Below are 22,517 nucleotides of genomic sequence, written 5' to 3'. Positions count from 1 at the left end.
GGTGACTGTGACCGCTGTTGTCATGGTGACTGTGACTGCTGTTGTCATGGTGGCTGTGACTGCTGTTGTCATGGTGACTTAGACTGCTGTTGTCATGGTGACTTTGACTGCTGTTGTCATGGTGACTGAGACTGCTGTTGTCATGGTGGCTGTGACTGCTGTTGTCATGGTGACTGTGACTGCTGTTTTCATGGTGACTGTGACTGCTGTTGTCATAGTGACTGTGACTGCTGTTGTTATGGTGACTGAGACTGCTGTTGTCATGGTGACTGAGACTGCTGTTGTCATTGTGACTGAGACCGCCGTTGTCATGGTGACTGTGACCGCTGTTGTCACGGTGACTGTGACTGCTGTTGTCATGGTGACTGAGACCGCTGTTGTCATGGTGACTGTGACTGCTGTTGTTATGGTGACTGTAACTGCTGTTGTCATGGTGACTGTGACTGCTGTTGTCATGGTGACTGAGACCGCTGTTGTCATGGTAACTGAGACTGCTGTTGTCATGGTGACTGAGACCGCTGTTGTCATGGTGACTGTGACTGCTGTTGTCATGGTGACTGAGACTGCTGTTGTCATGGTGACTGAGACCGCTGTTGTCATTGTGACTGCTGTTGTCATGGTGACTGAGACTGCTGATGTCATGGTGACTGTAACTGCTGTTGTTATGGTGACTGTAACTGCTGTTGTCAGGATGACTGTGACTGCTGTTGTCATGGTGACTGAGACCGCTGTTGTCATGGTGACTGTGACTGCTGTTGTCATGTTGATTGAGACCGCTGTTGTCATGGTGACTGTGACTGCTGTTGTCATGGTGACTGTGACTGCTGTTGTCATGGTGACTGTGACTGCTGTTGTCATGGTGACTGAGACTGCTGTTGTCATGGTGACTGTGACTGCTGTTGTCATGGTGACTGAGACTGCTGTTGTCATGGTGACTGTGACTGCTGTTGTCATGGTGACTTAGACTGCTGTTGTCATGGTGACTTTGACTGCTGTTGTCATGGTGACTGTGACTGCTGTTGTCATGGTGACTGAGACCGCTGTTGTCATGGTGACTGTGACTGCTGTTGTTATGGTGACTGTAACTGCTGTTGTCATGGTGACTGTGACTGCTGTTGTCATGGTGACTGAGACCGCTGTTGTCATGGTAACTGAGACTGCTGTTGTCATGGTGACTGAGACCGCTGTTGTCATGGTGACTGTGACTGCTGTTGTCATGGTGACTGAGACCGCTGTTGTCATGGTGACTGAGACCGCTGTTGTTATTGTGACTGCTGTTGTCATGGTGACTGAGACTGCTGTTGTCATGGTGACTGTAACTGCTGTTGTTATGGTGACTGTAACTTCTGTTGTCATGGTGACTGAGACCGCTGTTGTCATGGTGACTGAGACTGCTGTTGTCATGGTGACTGTGACTGCTGTTGTCATGGTGACTGTGACTGCTGTTGTCATGGTGACTGAGACTGCTGTTGTCATGGTGACTGTGACCGCTGTTGTCATGGTGACTGTGACTGCTGTTGTCATGGTGGCTGTGACTGCTGTTGTCATGGTGACTTAGACTGCTGTTGTCATGGTGACTTTGACTGCTGTTGTCATGGTGACTGAGACTGCTGTTGTCATGGTGGCTGTGACTGCTGTTGTCATGGTGACTGTGACTGCTGTTTTCATGGTGACTGTGACTGCTGTTGTCATAGTGACTGTGACTGCTGTTGTTATGGTGACTGAGACTGCTGTTGTCATGGTGACTGAGACTGCTGTTGTCATTGTGACTGAGACCGCTGTTGTCATGGTGACTGTGACCGCTGTTGTCACGGTGACTGTGACTGCTGTTGTCATGGTGACTGAGACCGCTGTTGTCATGGTGACTGTGACTGCTGTTGTTATGGTGACTGTAACTGCTGTTGTCATGGTGACTGTGACTGCTGTTGTCATGGTGACTGAGACCGCTGTTGTCATGGTAACTGAGACTGCTGTTGTCATGGTGACTGAGACCGCTGTTGTCATGGTGACTGTGACTGCTGTTGTCATGGTGACTGAGACTGCTGTTGTCATGGTGACTGAGACCGCTGTTGTCATTGTGACTGCTGTTGTCATGGTGACTGAGACTGCTGATGTCATGGTGACTGTAACTGCTGTTGTTATGGTGACTGTAACTGCTGTTGTCAGGATGACTGTGACTGCTGTTGTCATGGTGACTGAGACCGCTGTTGTCATGGTGACTGTGACTGCTGTTGTCATGTTGATTGAGACCGCTGTTGTCATGGTGACTGAGACTGCTGTTGTCATGGTGACTGTGACTGCTGTTGTCATGGTGACTGTGACTGCTGTTGTCATGGTGACTGTGACTGCTGTTGTCATGGTGACTGAGACTGCTGTTGTCATGGTGACTGTGACTGCTGTTGTCATGGTGACTGAGACTGCTGTTGTCATGGTGACTGTGACTGCTGTTGTCATGGTGACTTAGACTGCTGTTGTCATGGTGACTTTGACTGCTGTTGTCATGGTGACTGTGACTGCTGTTGTCATGGTGACTGAGACCGCTGTTGTCATGGTGACTGTGACTGCTGTTGTTATGGTGACTGTAACTGCTGTTGTCATGGTGACTGTGACTGCTGTTGTCATGGTGACTGAGACCGCTGTTGTCATGGTAACTGAGACTGCTGTTGTCATGGTGACTGAGACCGCTGTTGTCATGGTGACTGTGACTGCTGTTGTCATGGTGACTGAGACCGCTGTTGTCATGGTGACTGAGACCGCTGTTGTTATTGTGACTGCTGTTGTCATGGTGACTGAGACTGCTGTTGTCATGGTGACTGTAACTGCTGTTGTTATGGTGACTGTAACTTCTGTTGTCATGGTGACTGAGACCGCTGTTGTCATGGTGACTGAGACTGCTGTTGTCATGGTGACTGTGACTGCTGTTGTCATGGTGACTGTGACTGCTGTTGTCATGGTGACTGTGACTGCTGTTGTCATGGTGACTGAGACCGCTGTTGTCATGGTGACTGTGACTGCTGTTGTCATGGTGACTGAGACCGCTGTTGTCATGGTGACTGAGACTGCTGTTGTCATGGTGACTGTGACTGCTGTTGTCATGGTGACTGAGACCGCTGTTGTCATGGTGACTGAGACCGCTGTTGTTATTGTGACTGCTGTTGTCATGGTGACTGAGACTGCTGTTGTCATGGTGACTGTAACTGCTGTTGTTATGGTGACTGTAACTTCTGTTGTCATGGTGACTGAGACCGCTGTTGTCATGGTGACTGAGACTGCTGTTGTCATGGTGACTGTGACTGCTGTTGTCATGGTGACTGTGACTGCTGTTGTCATGGTGACTGTGACTGCTGTTGTCATGGTGACTGAGACCGCTGTTGTCATGGTGACTGTGACTGCTGTTGTCATGGTGACTGAGACCGCTGTTGTCATGGTGACTGTGACTGCTGTTGTCATGGTGACTGAGACTGCTGTTGTCATGGTGACTGTGACTGCTGTTGTCATGGTGACTGAGACTGCTGTTGTCATGGTGACTGTGACTGCTGTTGTCATGGTGACTTAGACTGCTGTTGTCATGGTGACTGAGACTGCTGTTGTCATGGCGACTGAGACCGCTGTTGTCATGGTGACTGTGACTGCTGTTGTCATGGTGACTGAGACTGCTGTTGTCATGGTGACTGTGACTGCTGTTGTCATGGTGACTGAGACCGCTGTTGTCATGGTGACTGAGACTGCTGTTGTCATGGCGACTGAGACTGCTGTTGTCATGGTGACTGAGACTGCTGTTGTCATGGTGACCGAGACTGCTGTTGTCATGGTGACTGTGACTGCTGTTGTCATGGTTACTGTGACTGCTGTTGTCATGGTGACTGAGACTGCTGTTGTCATGGTGACTGAGACAGCCTCTGTCATGGTGACTGAGACTGCTGTTGTCATGGTGACTGAGACTGCTGTTGTCATGGTGACTGCTGTTGTCATGGTGACTGTGACTGCTGTTGTCATGGTGACTGAGACCGCTGTTGTCATGGTGACTGTGACTGCTGTTGTCATGGTGACTGTGACTGCTGTTGTCATGGTGACTGAGACCGCTGTTGTCATGGTGACTGAGACTGCTGTTGTCATGGTGACTGAGACAGCCTCTGTCATGGTGACTGAGACTGCTGTTGTCATGGTGACTGAGACTGCTGTTGTCATGGTGACTGTGACTGATGTTGTCATGGTGACTGAGACTGCTGTAGTCATGGTGACTGAGACTGCTGTTGTCATGGTGACTGAGACCGCTGTTGTCATGGTGACTGAGACCGCTGTTGTCATGGTGACTGTGACTGCTGTTGTTATGGTGACTGTAACTGCTGTTGTCATGGTGACTGTGACTGCTGTTGTCATGGTGACTGAGACCGCTGTTGTCATGGTGACTGTGACTGATGTTGTCATGGTGACTGACACTGCTGTTGTAATGGTGACTGTGACTGCTGTAGTCATGGTGACTGTGACTGCTTTTGTCATGGTGACTGAGACTGCTGTTGTCATGGTGACTGTGACTGCTGTTTTCATGGTGACTGAGACTGATGTTGTCATGGTAACTGAGACTGCTGTTGTCATGGTGACTGTGACTGCTGTTTTCATGGTGACTGACACTGATGTTGTCATGGTAACTGAGACTGCTGTTGTCATGATGACTGTGACTGCTGTAGTCATGGTGACTGTGACTGCTTTTGTCATGGTGACTGAGACTGCTGTTGTCATGGTGACTGTGACTGCTGTTTTCATGGTGACTGAGACTGATGTTGTAATGGTGACTGAGACTGCTGTAGTCATGGTGACTGTGACTGCTTTTGTCATGGTGACTGAGACTGCTGTTGTCATGGTGACTGTGACTGCTGTTTTCATGGTGACTGAGACTGATGTTGTCATGGTAACTGAGACTGCTGTTGTCATGGTGACTGTGACTGCTGTTGTCATGGTGACTGACACTGCTGTTGTCATGGTGACTGTGACTGATGTTGTCATGGTGACTGACACTGCTGTAGTCATGGTGACTGTGACTGCTTTTGTCATGGTGACTGAGACTGCTGTTGTCATGGTGACTGTGACTGCTGTTTTCATGGTGACTGAGACTGCTGTTGTCATGGTGACTGTGACTGCTGTAGTCATGGTGACTGTGACTGCTGTTGTCATGGTGACTGTGACTGCTGTTGTCATTGTGACTGTGACTAGTGTTGTCATGGTGACTGTGACTGCTGTTGTCATGGTGACTGAGACTGCTGTTGTCATTGTGACTGAGACCGCTGTTGTCATGGTGACTGAGACCGCTGTTGTCATGGTGACTGTGACTGCTGTTGTCATGGTGACTGAGACCGCTGTTGTCATGGTGACTGAGACCGCTGTTGTCATGGTGACTGTGACTGCTGTTGTCATGGTGACTGAGACTGCTGTTGTCATGGTGACTGTAACTGCTGTTGTTATGGTGACTGTAACTGCTGTTGTCATGGTGACTCTGACTGCTGTTGTCATGGTGACTGAAACCGCTGTTGTCATGGTAACTGAGACTGCTGTTGTCATGGTGACTGTGACTGCTGTTGTCATGGTGACTGTGACTGCTGTTGTCATGGTGACTGTGACTGATGTTGTCATGGTGACTGAGACTGCTGTAGTCATGGTGACTGTGACTGCTGTTGTCATGGTGACTGTGACTGCTGTTGTCATGGTGACTTTAACTAGTGTTGTCATGGTGACTGTGACTTCTGTTGTCATGGTGACTGAGACTGCTGTTGTCATGTTGACTGTGACTGCTGTTGTCATGGTGACTGAGACTGCTGTTGTCAGGGTGACTGTGACTACTGTAGTCATGGTGACTGTGACTGCTGTTGTCATGGTGACTGTGACTGCTGTTGTCATGGTGACTGTGACTAGTGTTGTCATGTTGACTGTGACTGCTGTTGTCATGGTGACTGAGACTGCTGTTGTCATGGTGACTGTGACTGCAGTTGTCATGGTGACTGAGACTGCTGTTGTCATGGTGACTGTGACTGCTGTTTTCATGGTGACTGTGAATGCTGTTGTCATGGTGACTGTGACTGCTGTTGTCATGGTGACTGAGACTGCTGTAGTCATGGTGACTGTGACTACAGTTGTCATGGTGACTGAGACTGCTGTTGTCATGGTGACTGTGACTGCTGTTTTCATGGTGACTGTGACTGCTGTTCTCATGGTGACTGTGACTGCTGTTGTCATGGTAACTGTGACTAGTGTTGTCATGGTGACTGTGACTTCTGTTGTCATGGTGACTGAGACTGCTGTTGTCATGGTGACTGTGACTGCTGTTGTCATGGTGACTGAGACTGCTGTTGTCATGGTGACTGTGACTGCTGTAGTCATGGTGACTGTGACTGCTGTTGTCATGGTGACTGTGACTGCTGTTGTCATGGTGACTGTGACTAGTGTTGTCATGGTGACTGTGACTGCTGTTGTCATGGTGACTGAGACTGCTGTTGTCATGGTGACTGTGACTGCAGTTGTCATGGTGACTGAGACTGCTGTTGTCATGGTGACTGTGACTGCTGTTTTCATGGTGACTGTGAATGCTGTTGTCATGGTGACTGTGACTGCTGTTGTCATGGTGACTGAGACTGCTGTTGTCATGGTGACTGTGACCGCTGTTGTCATGGTGACTGTGACTGCTGTTGTCATGGTGGCTGTGACTGCTGTTGTCATGGTGACTTAGACTGCTGTTGTCATGGTGACTTTGACTGCTGTTGTCATGGTGACTGAGACTGCTGTTGTCATGGTGGCTGTGACTGCTGTTGTCATGGTGACTGTGACTGCTGTTTTCATGGTGACTGTGACTGCTGTTGTCATAGTGACTGTGACTGCTGTTGTTATGGTGACTGAGACTGCTGTTGTCATGGTGACTGAGACTGCTGTTGTCATTGTGACTGAGACCGCTGTTGTCATGGTGACTGTGACCGCTGTTGTCACGGTGACTGTGACTGCTGTTGTCATGGTGACTGAGACCGCTGTTGTCATGGTGACTGTGACTGCTGTTGTTATGGTGACTGTAACTGCTGTTGTCATGGTGACTGTGACTGCTGTTGTCATGGTGACTGAGACCGCTGTTGTCATGGTAACTGAGACTGCTGTTGTCATGGTGACTGAGACCGCTGTTGTCATGGTGACTGTGACTGCTGTTGTCATGGTGACTGAGACTGCTGTTGTCATGGTGACTGAGACCGCTGTTGTCATTGTGACTGCTGTTGTCATGGTGACTGAGACTGCTGATGTCATGGTGACTGTAACTGCTGTTGTTATGGTGACTGTAACTGCTGTTGTCAGGATGACTGTGACTGCTGTTGTCATGGTGACTGAGACCGCTGTTGTCATGGTGACTGTGACTGCTGTTGTCATGTTGATTGAGACCGCTGTTGTCATGGTGACTGTGACTGCTGTTGTCATGGTGACTGTGACTGCTGTTGTCATGGTGACTGTGACTGCTGTTGTCATGGTGACTGAGACTGCTGTTGTCATGGTGACTGTGACTGCTGTTGTCATGGTGACTGAGACTGCTGTTGTCATGGTGACTGTGACTGCTGTTGTCATGGTGACTTAGACTGCTGTTGTCATGGTGACTTTGACTGCTGTTGTCATGGTGACTGTGACTGCTGTTGTCATGGTGACTGAGACCGCTGTTGTCATGGTGACTGTGACTGCTGTTGTTATGGTGACTGTAACTGCTGTTGTCATGGTGACTGTGACTGCTGTTGTCATGGTGACTGAGACCGCTGTTGTCATGGAAACTGAGACTGCTGTTGTCATGGTGACTGAGACCGCTGTTGTCATGGTGACTGTGACTGCTGTTGTCATGGTGACTGAGACCGCTGTTGTCATGGTGACTGAGACCGCTGTTGTTATTGTGACTGCTGTTGTCATGGTGACTGAGACTGCTGTTGTCATGGTGACTGTAACTGCTGTTGTTATGGTGACTGTAACTTCTGTTGTCATGGTGACTGAGACCGCTGTTGTCATGGTGACTGAGACTGCTGTTGTCATGGTGACTGTGACTGCTGTTGTCATGGTGACTGTGACTGCTGTTGTCATGGTGACTGAGACTGCTGTTGTCATGGTGACTGTGACCGCTGTTGTCATGGTGACTGTGACTGCTGTTGTCATGGTGGCTGTGACTGCTGTTGTCATGGTGACTGTGACCGCTGTTGTCACGGTGACTGTGACTGCTGTTGTCATGGTGACTGAGACCGCTGTTGTCATGGTGACTGTGACTGCTGTTGTTATGGTGACTGTAACTGCTGTTGTCATGGTGACTGTGACTGCTGTTGTCATGGTGACTGAGACCGCTGTTGTCATGGTAACTGAGACTGCTGTTGTCATGGTGACTGAGACCGCTGTTGTCATGGTGACTGTGACTGCTGTTGTCATGGTGACTGAGACTGCTGTTGTCATGGTGACTGAGACCGCTGTTGTCATTGTGACTGCTGTTGTCATGGTGACTGAGACTGCTGATGTCATGGTGACTGTAACTGCTGTTGTTATGGTGACTGTAACTGCTGTTGTCAGGATGACTGTGACTGCTGTTGTCATGGTGACTGAGACCGCTGTTGTCATGGTGACTGTGACTGCTGTTGTCATGTTGATTGAGACCGCTGTTGTCATGGTGACTGAGACTGCTGTTGTCATGGTGACTGTGACTGCTGTTGTCATGGTGACTGTGACTGCTGTTGTCATGGTGACTGTGACTGCTGTTGTCATGGTGACTGAGACTGCTGTTGTCATGGTGACTGTGACTGCTGTTGTCATGGTGACTGAGACTGCTGTTGTCATGGTGACTGTGACTGCTGTTGTCATGGTGACTTAGACTGCTGTTGTCATGGTGACTTTGACTGCTGTTGTCATGGTGACTGTGACTGCTGTTGTCATGGTGACTGAGACCGCTGTTGTCATGGTGACTGTGACTGCTGTTGTTATGGTGACTGTAACTGCTGTTGTCATGGTGACTGTGACTGCTGTTGTCATGGTGACTGAGACCGCTGTTGTCATGGTAACTGAGACTGCTGTTGTCATGGTGACTGAGACCGCTGTTGTCATGGTGACTGTGACTGCTGTTGTCATGGTGACTGAGACCGCTGTTGTCATGGTGACTGAGACCGCTGTTGTTATTGTGACTGCTGTTGTCATGGTGACTGAGACTGCTGTTGTCATGGTGACTGTAACTGCTGTTGTTATGGTGACTGTAACTTCTGTTGTCATGGTGACTGAGACCGCTGTTGTCATGGTGACTGAGACTGCTGTTGTCATGGTGACTGTGACTGCTGTTGTCATGGTGACTGTGACTGCTGTTGTCATGGTGACTGTGACTGCTGTTGTCATGGTGACTGAGACCGCTGTTGTCATGGTGACTGTGACTGCTGTTGTCATGGTGACTGAGACCGCTGTTGTCATGGTGACTGAGACTGCTGTTGTCATGGTGACTGTGACTGCTGTTGTCATGGTGACTGTTACTGCTGTTGTCATGGTGACTGTGACTGCTGTTGTCATGGTGACTGAGACCGCTGTTGTCATGGTGACTGAGACCGCTGTTGTTATTGTGACTGCTGTTGTCATGGTGACTGAGACTGCTGTTGTCATGGTGACTGTAACTGCTGTTGTTATGGTGACTGTAACTTCTGTTGTCATGGTGACTGAGACCGCTGTTGTCATGGTGACTGAGACTGCTGTTGTCATGGTGACTGTGACTGCTGTTGTCATGGTGACTGTGACTGCTGTTGTCATGGTGACTGTGACTGCTGTTGTCATGGTGACTGAGACCGCTGTTGTCATGGTGACTGTGACTGCTGTTGTCATGGTGACTGAGACCGCTGTTGTCATGGTGACTGTGACTGCTGTTGTCATGGTGACTGAGACTGCTGTTGTCATGGTGACTGTGACTGCTGTTGTCATGGTGACTGAGACTGCTGTTGTCATGGTGACTGTGACTGCTGTTGTCATGGTGACTTAGACTGCTGTTGTCATGGTGACTGAGACTGCTGTTGTCATGGCGACTGAGACCGCTGTTGTCATGGTGACTGTGACTGCTGTTGTCATGGTGACTGAGACTGCTGTTGTCATGGTGACTGTGACTGCTGTTGTCATGGTGACTGAGACCGCTGTTGTCATGGTGACTGAGACTGCTGTTGTCATGGCGACTGAGACTGCTGTTGTCATGGTGACTGAGACTGCTGTTGTCATGGTGACTGAGACTGCTGTTGTCATGGTGACTGTGACTGCTGTTGTCATGGTGACTGAGACTGCTGTTGTCATGGTGACTGAGACCGCTGTTGTCATGGTGACTGAGACTGCTGTTGTCATGGTGACTGTGACTGCTGTTGTCATGGTGACTGTGACTGCTGTTATCATGTTGACAGACTATTGTTGTCATGGTGACTGAGACTGCTGCTGTCATGGTGACTGAGACTGCTGTTGTCATGGTGACTGAGACTGCTGTTGTCATGGTGACTGTAACTGCTGTTGTCATGTTGACAGACTGCTGTTGTCATGGTGACTGAGACTGCTGTTGTCACGGTGATAAATTACATCCTCCTGAACACTGACACGGGCAAAGCCTCAGTCTTAATTCTGTTGGATCTGATGTTGCTTTTGACACTGTCCATCATGGGACTCTCTTACAGAGACTAGAGGACAGGGTGGGGCCCTCTTACAGAGACTAGAGGACAGGGTGGGGCCCTCTTACAGAGACTAGAGGACAGGGTGGGACCCTCTTACAGAGACTAGAGGACAGGGTGGGACCCTCTTACAGAGACTAGAGGACAGGGTGGGACCTTCTTACAGAGACTAGAGGACAGGGTGGGACCCTCTTACAGAGACTAGAGGACAGGGTGGGACCTTCTTACAGAGACTAGAGGACAGGGTGGGACCCTCTTACAGAGACTAGAGGACAGGGTGGGACCCTCTTACAGAGACTAGAGGACAGGGTGGGACCCTCTTACAGAGACTAGAGGACAGGGTGGGACCCTCTTACAGAGACTAGAGGACAGGGTGGGGCCCTCTTACAGAGACTAGAGGACGGGGTGGGACCCTCTTACAGAGACTAGAGGACAGGGTGGGACCCTCTTACAGAGACTAGAGGACAGGGTGGGACCCTCTTACAGAGACTAGAGGACAGGGTGGGACCCTCTTACAGAGACTAGAGGACAGGGTGGGACCCTCTTACAGAGACTAGAGGACAGTGTGGGACCCTCTTACAGAGACTAGAGGACAGGGTGGGGCCCTCTTACAGAGACTAGAGGACAGGGTGGGACCCTCTTACAGAGACTAGAGGACAGGGAGGACATCACTGGCCCCGCCCTAAACTGGTTAAGGTCCTATCTGGAAGACAGGAAGTACTTTGTGTCTCAGACCACTTGACCATGACCTGTGTGACCCCCAAGGGTCAGTCCTGGGACCCCTTCTGTTCTCTACATGCTGCTGTTAGGTCAGTTCATACGCAGTGAAAATGTGGTGTTTCCTGGTGTTTCCTCACACTCACCCAACAGGAAGTGGATCAGCAAACTTCCTGTGCAGGCTGTCGCCATGGCAACTCTAATCCTGAAAAAATAAATAAATTGCATCTTAGATCGTTTTATATTTTAGTCCCATGGCCCTGCCCCACCCCTTAGCCCCTTCCTTGTATGACCCACCTGACCCACTGTGAGAAGGAGCGCGTCATGAAGGTTGTAAAAGTTAAAGGAGACATCAGTGTATAAAGCTCTAAAGACACACCTCAGAGTGTATAAAGCTCTAAAGACACACCTCAGAGTGTTATAAGCTCTAAAGACACACCTCAGAGTGTATAAAGCTCTAAAGACACACCTCAGAGTGTATAAAGCTCTAAAGACACACCTCAGAGTGTATAAAGCTCTAAAGACACACCTCAGAGTGTTATAAGCTCTAAAGACACACCTCAGACTGTATAAAGCTCTAAAGACACACCTCAGAGTGTTATAAGCTCTAAAGACACACCTCAGAGTGTATAAAGCTCTAAAGACACACCTCAGAGTGTATAAAGCTCTAAAGACACACCTCAGAGTGTTATAAGCTCTAAAGACACACCTCAGAGTGTATAAAGCTCTAAAGACACACCTCAGAGTGTATAAAGCTCTAAAGACACATCAGAGTGTTATAAAGCTCTAAAGACACACCTTAGAGTGTATAAAGCTCTAAAGACACACCTCAGAGTGTATAAAGCTCTAAAGACACACTTCAGAGTGTATAAAGCTCTAAAGACACACCTCAGAGTGTATAAAGCTCTAAAGACACACCTCAGAGTGTTATAAAGCTCTAAAGACACACCTCAGAGAGGCATAAAGCTCTAAAGACACACCTCAGAGTGTATAAAGCTCTAAAGACACACCTGCTGTTGTCATGGTGACTGAGACCGCTGTTGTCATGGTGACTGAGACTGCTGTTGTCATGGCGACTGAGACTGCTGTTGTCATGGTGACTGAGACTGCTGTTGTCATGGTGACTGAGACTGCTGTTGTCATGGTGACTGTGACTGCTGTTGTCATGGTGACTGAGACTGCTGTTGTCATGGTGACTGAGACCGCTGTTGTCATGGTGACTGTGACTGCTGTTGTCATGGTGACTGTGACTGCTGTTATCATGTTGACAGACTATTGTTGTCATGGTGACTGAGACTGCTGTTGTCATGGTGACTGTGACTGCTGTTGTCATGGTGACTGTGACTGCTGTTATCATGTTGACAGACTATTGTTGTCATGGTGACTGAGACTGCTGCTGTCATGGTGACTGAGACTGCTGTTGTCATGGTGACTGAGACTGCTGTTGTCATGGTGACTGTAACTGCTGTTGTCATGTTGACAGACTGCTGTTGTCATGGTGACTGAGACTGCTGTTGTCACGGTGACAAATTACATCCTCCTGAACACTGACACGGGCAAAGCCTCAGTCTTAATTCTGTTGGATCTGATGTTGCTTTTGACACTGTCCATCATGGGACTCTCTTACAGAGACTAGAGGACAGGGTGGGGCCCTCTTACAGAGACTAGAGGACAGGGTGGGGCCCTCTTACAGAGACTAGAGGACAGGGTGGGACCCTCTTACAGAGACTAGAGGACAGGGTGGGACCCTCTTACAGAGACTAGAGGACAGGGTGGGACCTTCTTACAGAGACTAGAGGACAGGGTGGGACCCTCTTACAGAGACTAGAGGACAGGGTGGGACCTTCTTACAGAGACTAGAGGACAGGGTGGGACCCTCTTACAGAGACTAGAGGACAGGGTGGGACCCTCTTACAGAGACTAGAGGACAGGGTGGGACCCTCTTACAGAGACTAGAGGACAGGGTGGGACCCTCTTACAGAGACTAGAGGACAGGGTGGGGCCCTCTTACAGAGACTAGAGGACGGGGTGGGACCCTCTTACAGAGACTAGAGGACAGGGTGGGACCCTCTTACAGAGACTAGAGGACAGGGTGGGACCCTCTTACAGAGACTAGAGGACAGGGTGGGACCCTCTTACAGAGACTAGAGGACAGGGTGGGACCCTCTTACAGAGACTAGAGGACAGTGTGGGACCCTCTTACAGAGACTAGAGGACAGGGTGGGGCCCTCTTACAGAGACTAGAGGACAGGGTGGGACCCTCTTACAGAGACTAGAGGACAGGGAGGACATCACTGGCCCCGCCCTAAACTGGTTAAGGTCCTATCTGGAAGACAGGAAGTACTTTGTGTCTCAGACCACTTGACCATGACCTGTGTGACCCCCAAGGGTCAGTCCTGGGACCCCTTCTGTTCTCTACATGCTGCTGTTAGGTCAGTTCATACGCAGTGAAAATGTGGTGTTTCCTGGTGTTTCCTCACACTCACCCAACAGGAAGTGGATCAGCAAACTTCCTGTGCAGGCTGTCGCCATGGCAACTCTAATCCTGAAAAAATAAATAAATTGCATCTTAGATCGTTTTATATTTTAGTCCCATGGCCCTGCCCCACCCCTTAGCCCCTTCCTTGTATGACCCACCTGACCCACTGTGAGAAGGAGCGCGTCATGAAGGTTGTAAAAGTTAAAGGAGACATCAGTGTATAAAGCTCTAAAGACACACCTCAGAGTGTATAAAGCTCTAAAGACACACCTCAGAGTGTTATAAGCTCTAAAGACACACCTCAGAGTGTATAAAGCTCTAAAGACACACCTCAGAGTGTATAAAGCTCTAAAGACACACCTCAGAGTGTATAAAGCTCTAAAGACACACCTCAGAGTGTTATAAGCTCTAAAGACACACCTCAGAGTGTATAAAGCTCTAAAGACACACCTCAGAGTGTATAAAGCTCTAAAGACACACCTCAGAGTGTATAAAGCTCTAAAGACACACCTCAGAGTGTTATAAGCTCTAAAGACACACCTCAGACTGTATAAAGCTCTAAAGACACACCTCAGAGTGTTATAAGCTCTAAAGACACACCTCAGAGTGTATAAAGCTCTAAAGACACACCTCAGAGTGTATAAAGCTCTAAAGACACACCTCAGAGTGTTATAAGCTCTAAAGACACACCTCAGAGTGTATAAAGCTCTAAAGACACACCTCAGAGTGTATAAAGCTCTAAAGACACATCAGAGTGTTATAAAGCTCTAAAGACACACCTTAGAGTGTATAAAGCTCTAAAGACACACCTCAGAGTGTATAAAGCTCTAAAGACACACTTCAGAGTGTATAAAGCTCTAAAGACACACCTCAGAGTGTATAAAGCTCTAAAGACACACCTCAGAGTGTTATAAAGCTCTAAAGACACACCTCAGAGAGGCATAAAGCTCTAAAGACACACCTCAGAGTGTATAAAGCTCTAAAGACACACCTCAGAGTGTATAAAGCTCTAAAGACACACCTCAGAGTGTTATAAAGCTCTAAAGACACACCTCAGAGTGTATAAAGCTCTAAAGACACACCTCAGAGTGTATAAAGCTCTAAAGACACACCTCAGAGTGTATAAAGCTCTAAAGACACACCTCAGAGTGTATAAAGCTCTAAAGACACACCTCAGAGTGTATAAAGCTCTAAAGACACACCTCAGAGTGTATAAAGCTCTAAAGACACACCTCAGAGTGATATAAAGCTCTAAAGACACACCTCAGAGTGTTATAAAGCTCTAAAGACACACCTTAGAGTGTATAAAGCTCTAAAGACACACCTTAGAGTGTATAAAGCTCTAAAGACACACCTCAGAGTGTATAAAGCTCTAAAGACACACCTCAGAGTGTATAAAGCTCTAAAGACACACCTCAGAGTGTTATAAAGCTCTAAAGACACACCTCAGAGTGTATAAAGCTCTAAAGACACACCTCAGAGTGTATAAAGCTCTAAAGACACACCTCAGAGTGTATAAAGCTCTAAAGACACACCTCAGAGTGTTATAAAGCTCTAAAGACACATCTCAGAGTGTTATAAAGCTCTAAAGACACACCTCAGAGTGTATAAAGCTCTAAAGACACACCTCAGAGTTTGTAAAGCTCTAAAGACACACCTCAGAGCGTATAAAGCTCTACAGACACACCTCAGAGTGTATAGAGCTCTAAAGACACACCTCAGAGTGTATAAAGCTCTAAAGACACACCTCAGAGTGTATAAAGCTCTAAAGACACACCTTAGAGTGTATAAAGCTCTAAAGACACACCTCAGAGTGTATAAAGCTCTAAAGACACACCTCAGAGCGGTATAAAGCTCTAAAGACACACCTTAGAGTGTATAAAGCTCTAAAGACACACCTCAGAGTGTATAAAGCTCTAAAGACACACCTCAGAGTGTATAAAGCTCTAAAGACACACCTCAGAGCGGTATAAAGCTCTAAAGACACACCTCAGAGTGATATAAAGCTCTAAAGACACACCTTAGAGTGTATAAAGCTCTAAAGACACACCTCAGAGTGTATAAAGCTCTAAAGACACACCTCAGAGTGATATAAAGCTTTAAAGACACACTTTAGAGTGTATAAAGCTCTAAAGACACACCTCAGAGTGTATAAAGCTCTAAAGACACACCTCAGAGTGTATAAAGCTCTAAAGACACACCTCAGAGTGTTATAAAGCTCTAAAAACACACCTCAGAGTGTATAAAGCTCTAAAGACACACCTCAGAGTGATATAAAGCTCTAAAGACACACCTCAGAGTGTTATAAAGCTTTAAAGACACACCTCAGAGTGGTATAAAGCTCTAAAGACACACCTCAGAGTGTATAAAGCTCTAAAGACACATCAGAGTGTTATAAAGCTCTAAAGACACATCTCAGAGTGTATAAAGCTCTAAAGACACACCTCAGAGTGTATAAAGCTCTAAAGACACATCTCAGAGTGTATAAAGCTCTAAAGACACATCTCAGAGTGTATAAAGCTCTAAAGACACACCTCAGAGTGTATAAAGCTCTAAAGACACACCTCAGAGCGGTATAAAGCTCTAAAGACACATCTCAGAGTGATATAAAGCTCTAAAGACACACCTCAGAGTGTATAAAGCTCTAAAGACACATCTCAGAGTGATATAAAGCTCTAAAGACACACCTCAGAGTGTATAAAGCTCTAAAGACACATCTCAGAGTGTATAAAGCTCTAAAGACACACCTCAGAGTGTATAAAGCTCTAAGGACACACCTCAGAGTGTATAAAGCTCTAAAGACACACCTCAGAGTGTTATAAAGCTCTAAAGACACATCTCAGAGTGTTATAAAGCTCTAAAGACACATCTCAGAGTGTATAAAGCTCTAAAGACACACCTCAGAGTGATATAAAGCTCTAAAGACACACCTCAGAGTGTTATAAAGCTCTAAAGACACATCTCAGAGTGTTATAAAGCTCTAAAGACACATCTCAGAGTGTATAAAGCTCTAAAGACACACCTCAGAGTGTTATAAAGCTCTAAAGACACATCTCAGAGTGTATAAAGCTCTAAAGACACACCTCAGAGTGTATAAAGCTCTAAAGACACACCTCAGAGTGTATAAAGCTCTAAAGACACATCTCAGAGTGTTATAAAGCTCTAAAGACACATCTCAGAGTGTATAAAGCTCTAAAGACACACCTCAGAGTGTATAAAGCTCTAAAGACACACCTCAGAGCGGTATAAAGCTCTAAAGACACACCTCAGAGCGGTATAAAGCTCTAAAGACACACCTCAGAGTGTATAAAGCTCTAAAGACACACCTCAGAGTGTATAAAGCTCTAAAGACACACCTTAGAGTGTATAAAGCTCTAAAGACACACCTCAGAGTGTATAAAGCTCTAAAGACACACCTTAGAGTGTATAAAGCTCTAAAGACACACCTCAGAGTGTATAAAGCTCTAAAGACACACCTCAGAGTGTTATAAAGCTCTAAAGACACACCTCAGAGTGTATAAAGCTCTAAAGACACACCTCAGAGTGATATAAAGCTCTAAAGACACATCTCAGAGTGGTATAAAGCTCTAAAGACACACCTCAGAGTGTTATAAAGCTCTAAAGCCACACCTCAGAGTGTATAAAGCTCTAAAGACACACCTCAGAGTGATATAAAGCTCTAAAGACACATCTCAGAGTGTATAAAGCTCTAAAGACACACCTCAGAGTGTATAAAGCTCTAAAGACACACCTCAGAGTGGTATAAAGCTCTAAAGACACACCTCAGAGTGTATAAAGCTCTAAAGACACACCTCAGAGTGTATAAAGCTCTAAAGACACATCAGAGTGTTATAAAGCTCTAAAGACACATCTCAGAGTGTATAAAGCTCTAAAGACACACCTCAGAGTGTATAAAGCTCTAAAGACACATCTCAGAGTGTATAAAGCTCTAAAGACACATCTCAGAGTGTATAAAGCTCTAAAGACACATCTCAGAGTGTATAAAGCTCTAAAGACACACCTCAGAGCGGTATAAAGCTCTAAAGACACACCTCAGAGTGTATAAAGCTCTAAAGACACACCTCAGAGTGTATAAAGCTCTAAAGACACACCTCAGAGTGTTATAAAGCTCTAAAGACACACCTCAGAGTGTTATAAAGCTCTAAAGACACACCTCAGAGTGTATAAAGCTCTAAAGACACACCTCAGAGTGATATAAAGCTCTAAAGACACACCTCAGAGTGTATAAAGCTCTAAAGACACATCAGAGTGATATAAAGCTCTAAAGACACACCTCAGAGTGTATAAAGCTCTAAAGACACACCTCAGAGTGATATAAAGCTCTAAAGACACACCTCAGAGTGATATAAAGCTCTAAAGACACATCTCAGAGTGTATAAAGCTCTAAAGACACATCAGAGTGTTATAAAGCTCTAAAGACACACCTCAGAGTGTATAAAGCTCTAAAGACACACCTCAGAGTGTATAAAGCTCTAAAGACACACCTCAGAGCGGTATAAAGCTCTAAAGACACACATCAGAGTGGTATAAAGCTCTAAAGACACATCTCAGAGTGTATAAAGCTCTAAAGACACACCTCAGAGTGTATAAAGCTCTAAAGACACATCTCAGAGTGTTATAAAGCTCTAAAGACACATCTCAGAGTGTATAAAGCTCTAAAGACACATCTCAGAGTGGTATAAAGCTCTAAAGACACACCTCAGAGCGGTATAAAGCTCTAAAGACACATCTCAGAGTGATATAAAGCTCTAAAGACACACCTCAGAGTGGTATAAAGCTCTAAAGACACACCTCAGAGTGATATAAAGCTCTAAAGACACATCTCAGAGTGATATAAAGCTCTAAAGACACACCTCAGAGTGTATAAAGCTCTAAAGACACACCTCAGAGTGTATAAAGCTCTAAAGACACACCTCAGAGTGTATAAAGCTCTAAGGACACACCTCAGAGTGTATAAAGCTCTAAAGACACACCTCAGAGTGTTATAAAGCTCTAAAGACACATCTCAGAGTGTTATAAAGCTCTAAAGACACATCTCAGAGTGCATAAAGCTCTAAAGACACACCTCAGAGTGTATAAAGCTCTAAAGACACACCTCAGAGTGTATAAAGCTCTAAAGACACACCTCAGAGTGTATAAAGCTCTAAAGACACACCTTAGAGTGTATAAAGCTCTAAAGACACACCTCAGAGTGTATAAAGCTCTAAAGACACACCTTAGAGTGTATAAAGCTCTAAAGACACACCTCAGAGTGTATAAAGCTCTAAAGACACACCTCAGAGTGTTATAAAGCTCTAAAGACACACCTCAGAGTGTATAAAGCTCTAAAGACACACCTCAGAGTGATATAAAGCTCTAAAGACACATCTCAGAGTGGTATAAAGCTCTAAAGACACATCAGAGTGTTATAAAGCTCTAAAGACACATCTCAGAGTGTATAAAGCTCTAAAGACACACCTCAGAGTGTATAAAGCTCTAAAGACACACCTCAGAGCGGTATAAAGCTCTAAAGACACACCTCAGAGTGTATAAAGCTCTAAAGACACACCTCAGAGTGTATAAAGCTCTAAAGACACATCAGAGTGTTATAAAGCTCTAAAGACACACCTCAGAGTGTATAAAGCTCTAAAGACACACCTCAGAGTGTATAAAGCTCTAAAGACACATCTCAGAGTGTATAAAGCTCTAAAGACACATCAGAGTGTTATAAAGCTCTAAAGACACACCTCAGAGTGTATAAAGCTCTAAAGACACACCTCAGAGTGTATAAAGCTCTAAAGACACATCAGAGTGTTATAAAGCTCTAAAGACACACCTCAGAGTGGTATAAAGCTCTAAAGACACACCTCAGAGTGTATAAAGCTCTAAAGACACACCTCAGAGTGTATAAAGCTCTAAAGACACACCTCAGAGCGGTATAAAGCTCTAAAGACACACCTCAGAGTGGTATAAAGCTCTAAAGACACACCTCAGAGTGTATAAAGCTCTAAAGACACATCTCAGAGTGATATAAAGCTCTAAAGACACACCTCAGAGTGTATAAAGCTCTAAAGACACACCTCAGAGTGATATAAAGCTCTAAAGACACATCTCAGAGTGTATAAAGCTCTAAAGACACACCTCAGAGTGTATAAAGCTCTAAAGACACACCTCAGAGTGTATAAAGCTCTAAAGACACACCTCAGAGTGTTATAAAGCTCTAAAGACACATCTCAGAGTGTTATAAAGCTCTAAAGACACATCTCAGAGTGCATAAAGCTCTAAAGACACACCTCAGAGTGTATAAAGCTCTAAAGACACACCTCAGAGTGTATAAAGCTCTAAAGACACACCTCAGAGTGTATAAAGCTCTAAAGACACACCTTAGAGTGTATAAAGCTCTAAAGACACACCTCAGAGTGTATAAAGCTCTAAAGACACACCTTAGAGTGTATAAAGCTCTAAAGACACACCTCAGAGTGTATAAAGCTCTAAAGACACACCTCAGAGTGTTATAAAGCTCTAAAGACACACCTCAGAGTGTATAAAGCTCTAAAGACACACCTCAGAGTGATATAAAGCTCTAAAGACACACCTCAGAGTGTATAAAGCTCTAAAGACACACCTCAGAGCGGTATAAAGCTCTAAAGACACACCTCAGAGTGGTATAAAGCTCTAAAGACACACCTCAGAGTGTATAAAGCTCTAAAGACACATCAGAGTGTTATAAAGCTCTAAAGACACACCTCAGAGTGTATAAAGCTCTAAAGACACACCTCAGAGTGTATAAAGCTCTAAAGACACACCTCAGAGTGTATAAAGCTCTAAAGACACATCTCAGAGTGTTATAAAGCTCTAAAGACACATCTCAGAGTGTATAAAGCTCTAAAGACACATCTCAGAGTGTATAAAGCTCTAAAGACACATCTCAGAGTGGTATAAAGCTCTAAAGACACACCTCAGAGCGGTATAAAGCTCTAAAGACACACCTCAGAGCGGTATAAAGCTCTAAAGACACATCTCAGAGTGATATAAAGCTCTAAAGACACACCTCAGAGTGTATAAAGCTCTAAAGACACATCTCAGAGTGTATAAAGCTCTAAAGACACACCTCAGAGTGTATAAAGCTCTAAAGACACACCTCAGAGTGTATAAAGCTCTAAAGACACACCTCAGAGTGTATAAAGCTCTAAAGACACACCTCAGAGTGTTATAAAGCTCTAAAGACACATCTCAGAGTGCATAAAGCTCTAAAGACACACCTCAGAGTGTATAAAGCTCTAAAGACACACCTCAGAGTGTATAAAGCTCTAAAGACACACCTCAGAGTGTATAAAGCTCTAAAGACACACCTTAGAGTGTATAAAGCTCTAAAGACACACCTCAGAGTGTATAAAGCTCTAAAGACACACCTTAGAGTGTATAAAGCTCTAAAGACACACCTCAGAGTGTATAAAGCTCTAAAGACACACCTCAGAGTGTTATAAAGCTCTAAAGACACACCTCAGAGTGTATAAAGCTCTAAAGACACACCTCAGAGTGATATAAAGCTCTAAAGACACATCTCAGAGTGGTATAAAGCTCTAAAGACACATCAGAGTGTTATAAAGCTCTAAAGACACATCTCAGAGTGTATAAAGCTCTAAAGACACACCTCAGAGTGGTATAAAGCTCTAAAGACACATCTCAGAGTGTATAAAGCTCTAAAGACACACCTCAGAGTGTATAAAGCTCTAAAGACACATCAGAGTGTTATAAAGCTCTAAAGACACACCTCAGAGTGTATAAAGCTCTAAAGACACACCTCAGAGTGTATAAAGCTCTAAAGACACACCTCAGAGTGTATAAAGCTCTAAAGACACATCTCAGAGTGTTATAAAGCTCTAAAGACACATCTCAGAGTGTATAAAGCTCTAAAGACACATCTCAGAGTGTATAAAGCTCTAAAGACACATCTCAGAGTGTATAAAGCTCTAAAGACACACCTCAGAGCGTATAAAGCTCTAAAGACATCATGTCCCTGAAGGAGCGACTGGACTCTGCCTCATAGAGACTATCGTTTATTCACCTCATTTATGTCCAAAAGAACGGAACAAACTGAATCCACAAAGACACAAGAGGACATAAGACCATCTTTACACACAATGACACACACAAGAGGACATAAGACCATCTTTACACACAATGAGACACACAAGAGGACATAAGACCATCTTTACACACAATGAGACACACACAAGAGGACATAAGACTATCTTTACACACAATGAGACACACACAAGACGACATAAGACCATCTTTACACACAATGAGACACACACAAGAGGACATAAGACTATCTTTACACACAATGAGACACACACAAGACGACATAAGACCATCTTTACACACAATGAGACACACACAAGACGACATAAGACCATCTTTACACACAATGAGACACACACAAGAGGACATAAGACCATCTTTACACACAATGAGACACACAAGAGGACATAAGACCATCTTTACACACAATGAGACACACACAAGAGGACATAAGACTATCTTTACACACAATGAGACACACACAAGACGACATAAGACCATCTTTACACACAATGAGACACACACAAGAGGACATAAGACTATCTTTACACACAATGAGACACACACAA

At 45.6% G+C, this 22,517-nt stretch overlaps 1 protein-coding gene across 1 annotated transcript in view; it reads right to left on the bottom strand.

Annotated features, from left to right (window-relative positions):
- Window positions 1–22,517, bottom strand: part of LOC140355543 (platelet-derived growth factor receptor beta-like) — a 203,523-nt gene that overhangs the window by 150,018 nt on the left and 30,988 nt on the right. The window contains exon 2 of the mRNA XM_072440166.1: window positions 11,528–11,586. Coding sequence (XP_072296267.1) covers window positions 11,528–11,573 — 46 coding nt within the window. The 5' untranslated portion in view covers window positions 11,574–11,586. The remainder of the gene's footprint in view (window positions 1–11,527; window positions 11,587–22,517) is intronic.

The sequence above is a fragment of the Eucyclogobius newberryi genome, unplaced genomic scaffold, assembly GCF_026437365.1.
Source record: "Eucyclogobius newberryi isolate DKJ021-1_F unplaced genomic scaffold, fEucNew1.0.hap1 SCAF_110, whole genome shotgun sequence".
Lineage (NCBI taxonomy): Eukaryota > Metazoa > Chordata > Actinopteri > Gobiiformes > Gobiidae > Eucyclogobius > Eucyclogobius newberryi.
This window is presented reverse-complemented; position numbering and strand designations above follow the sequence as displayed.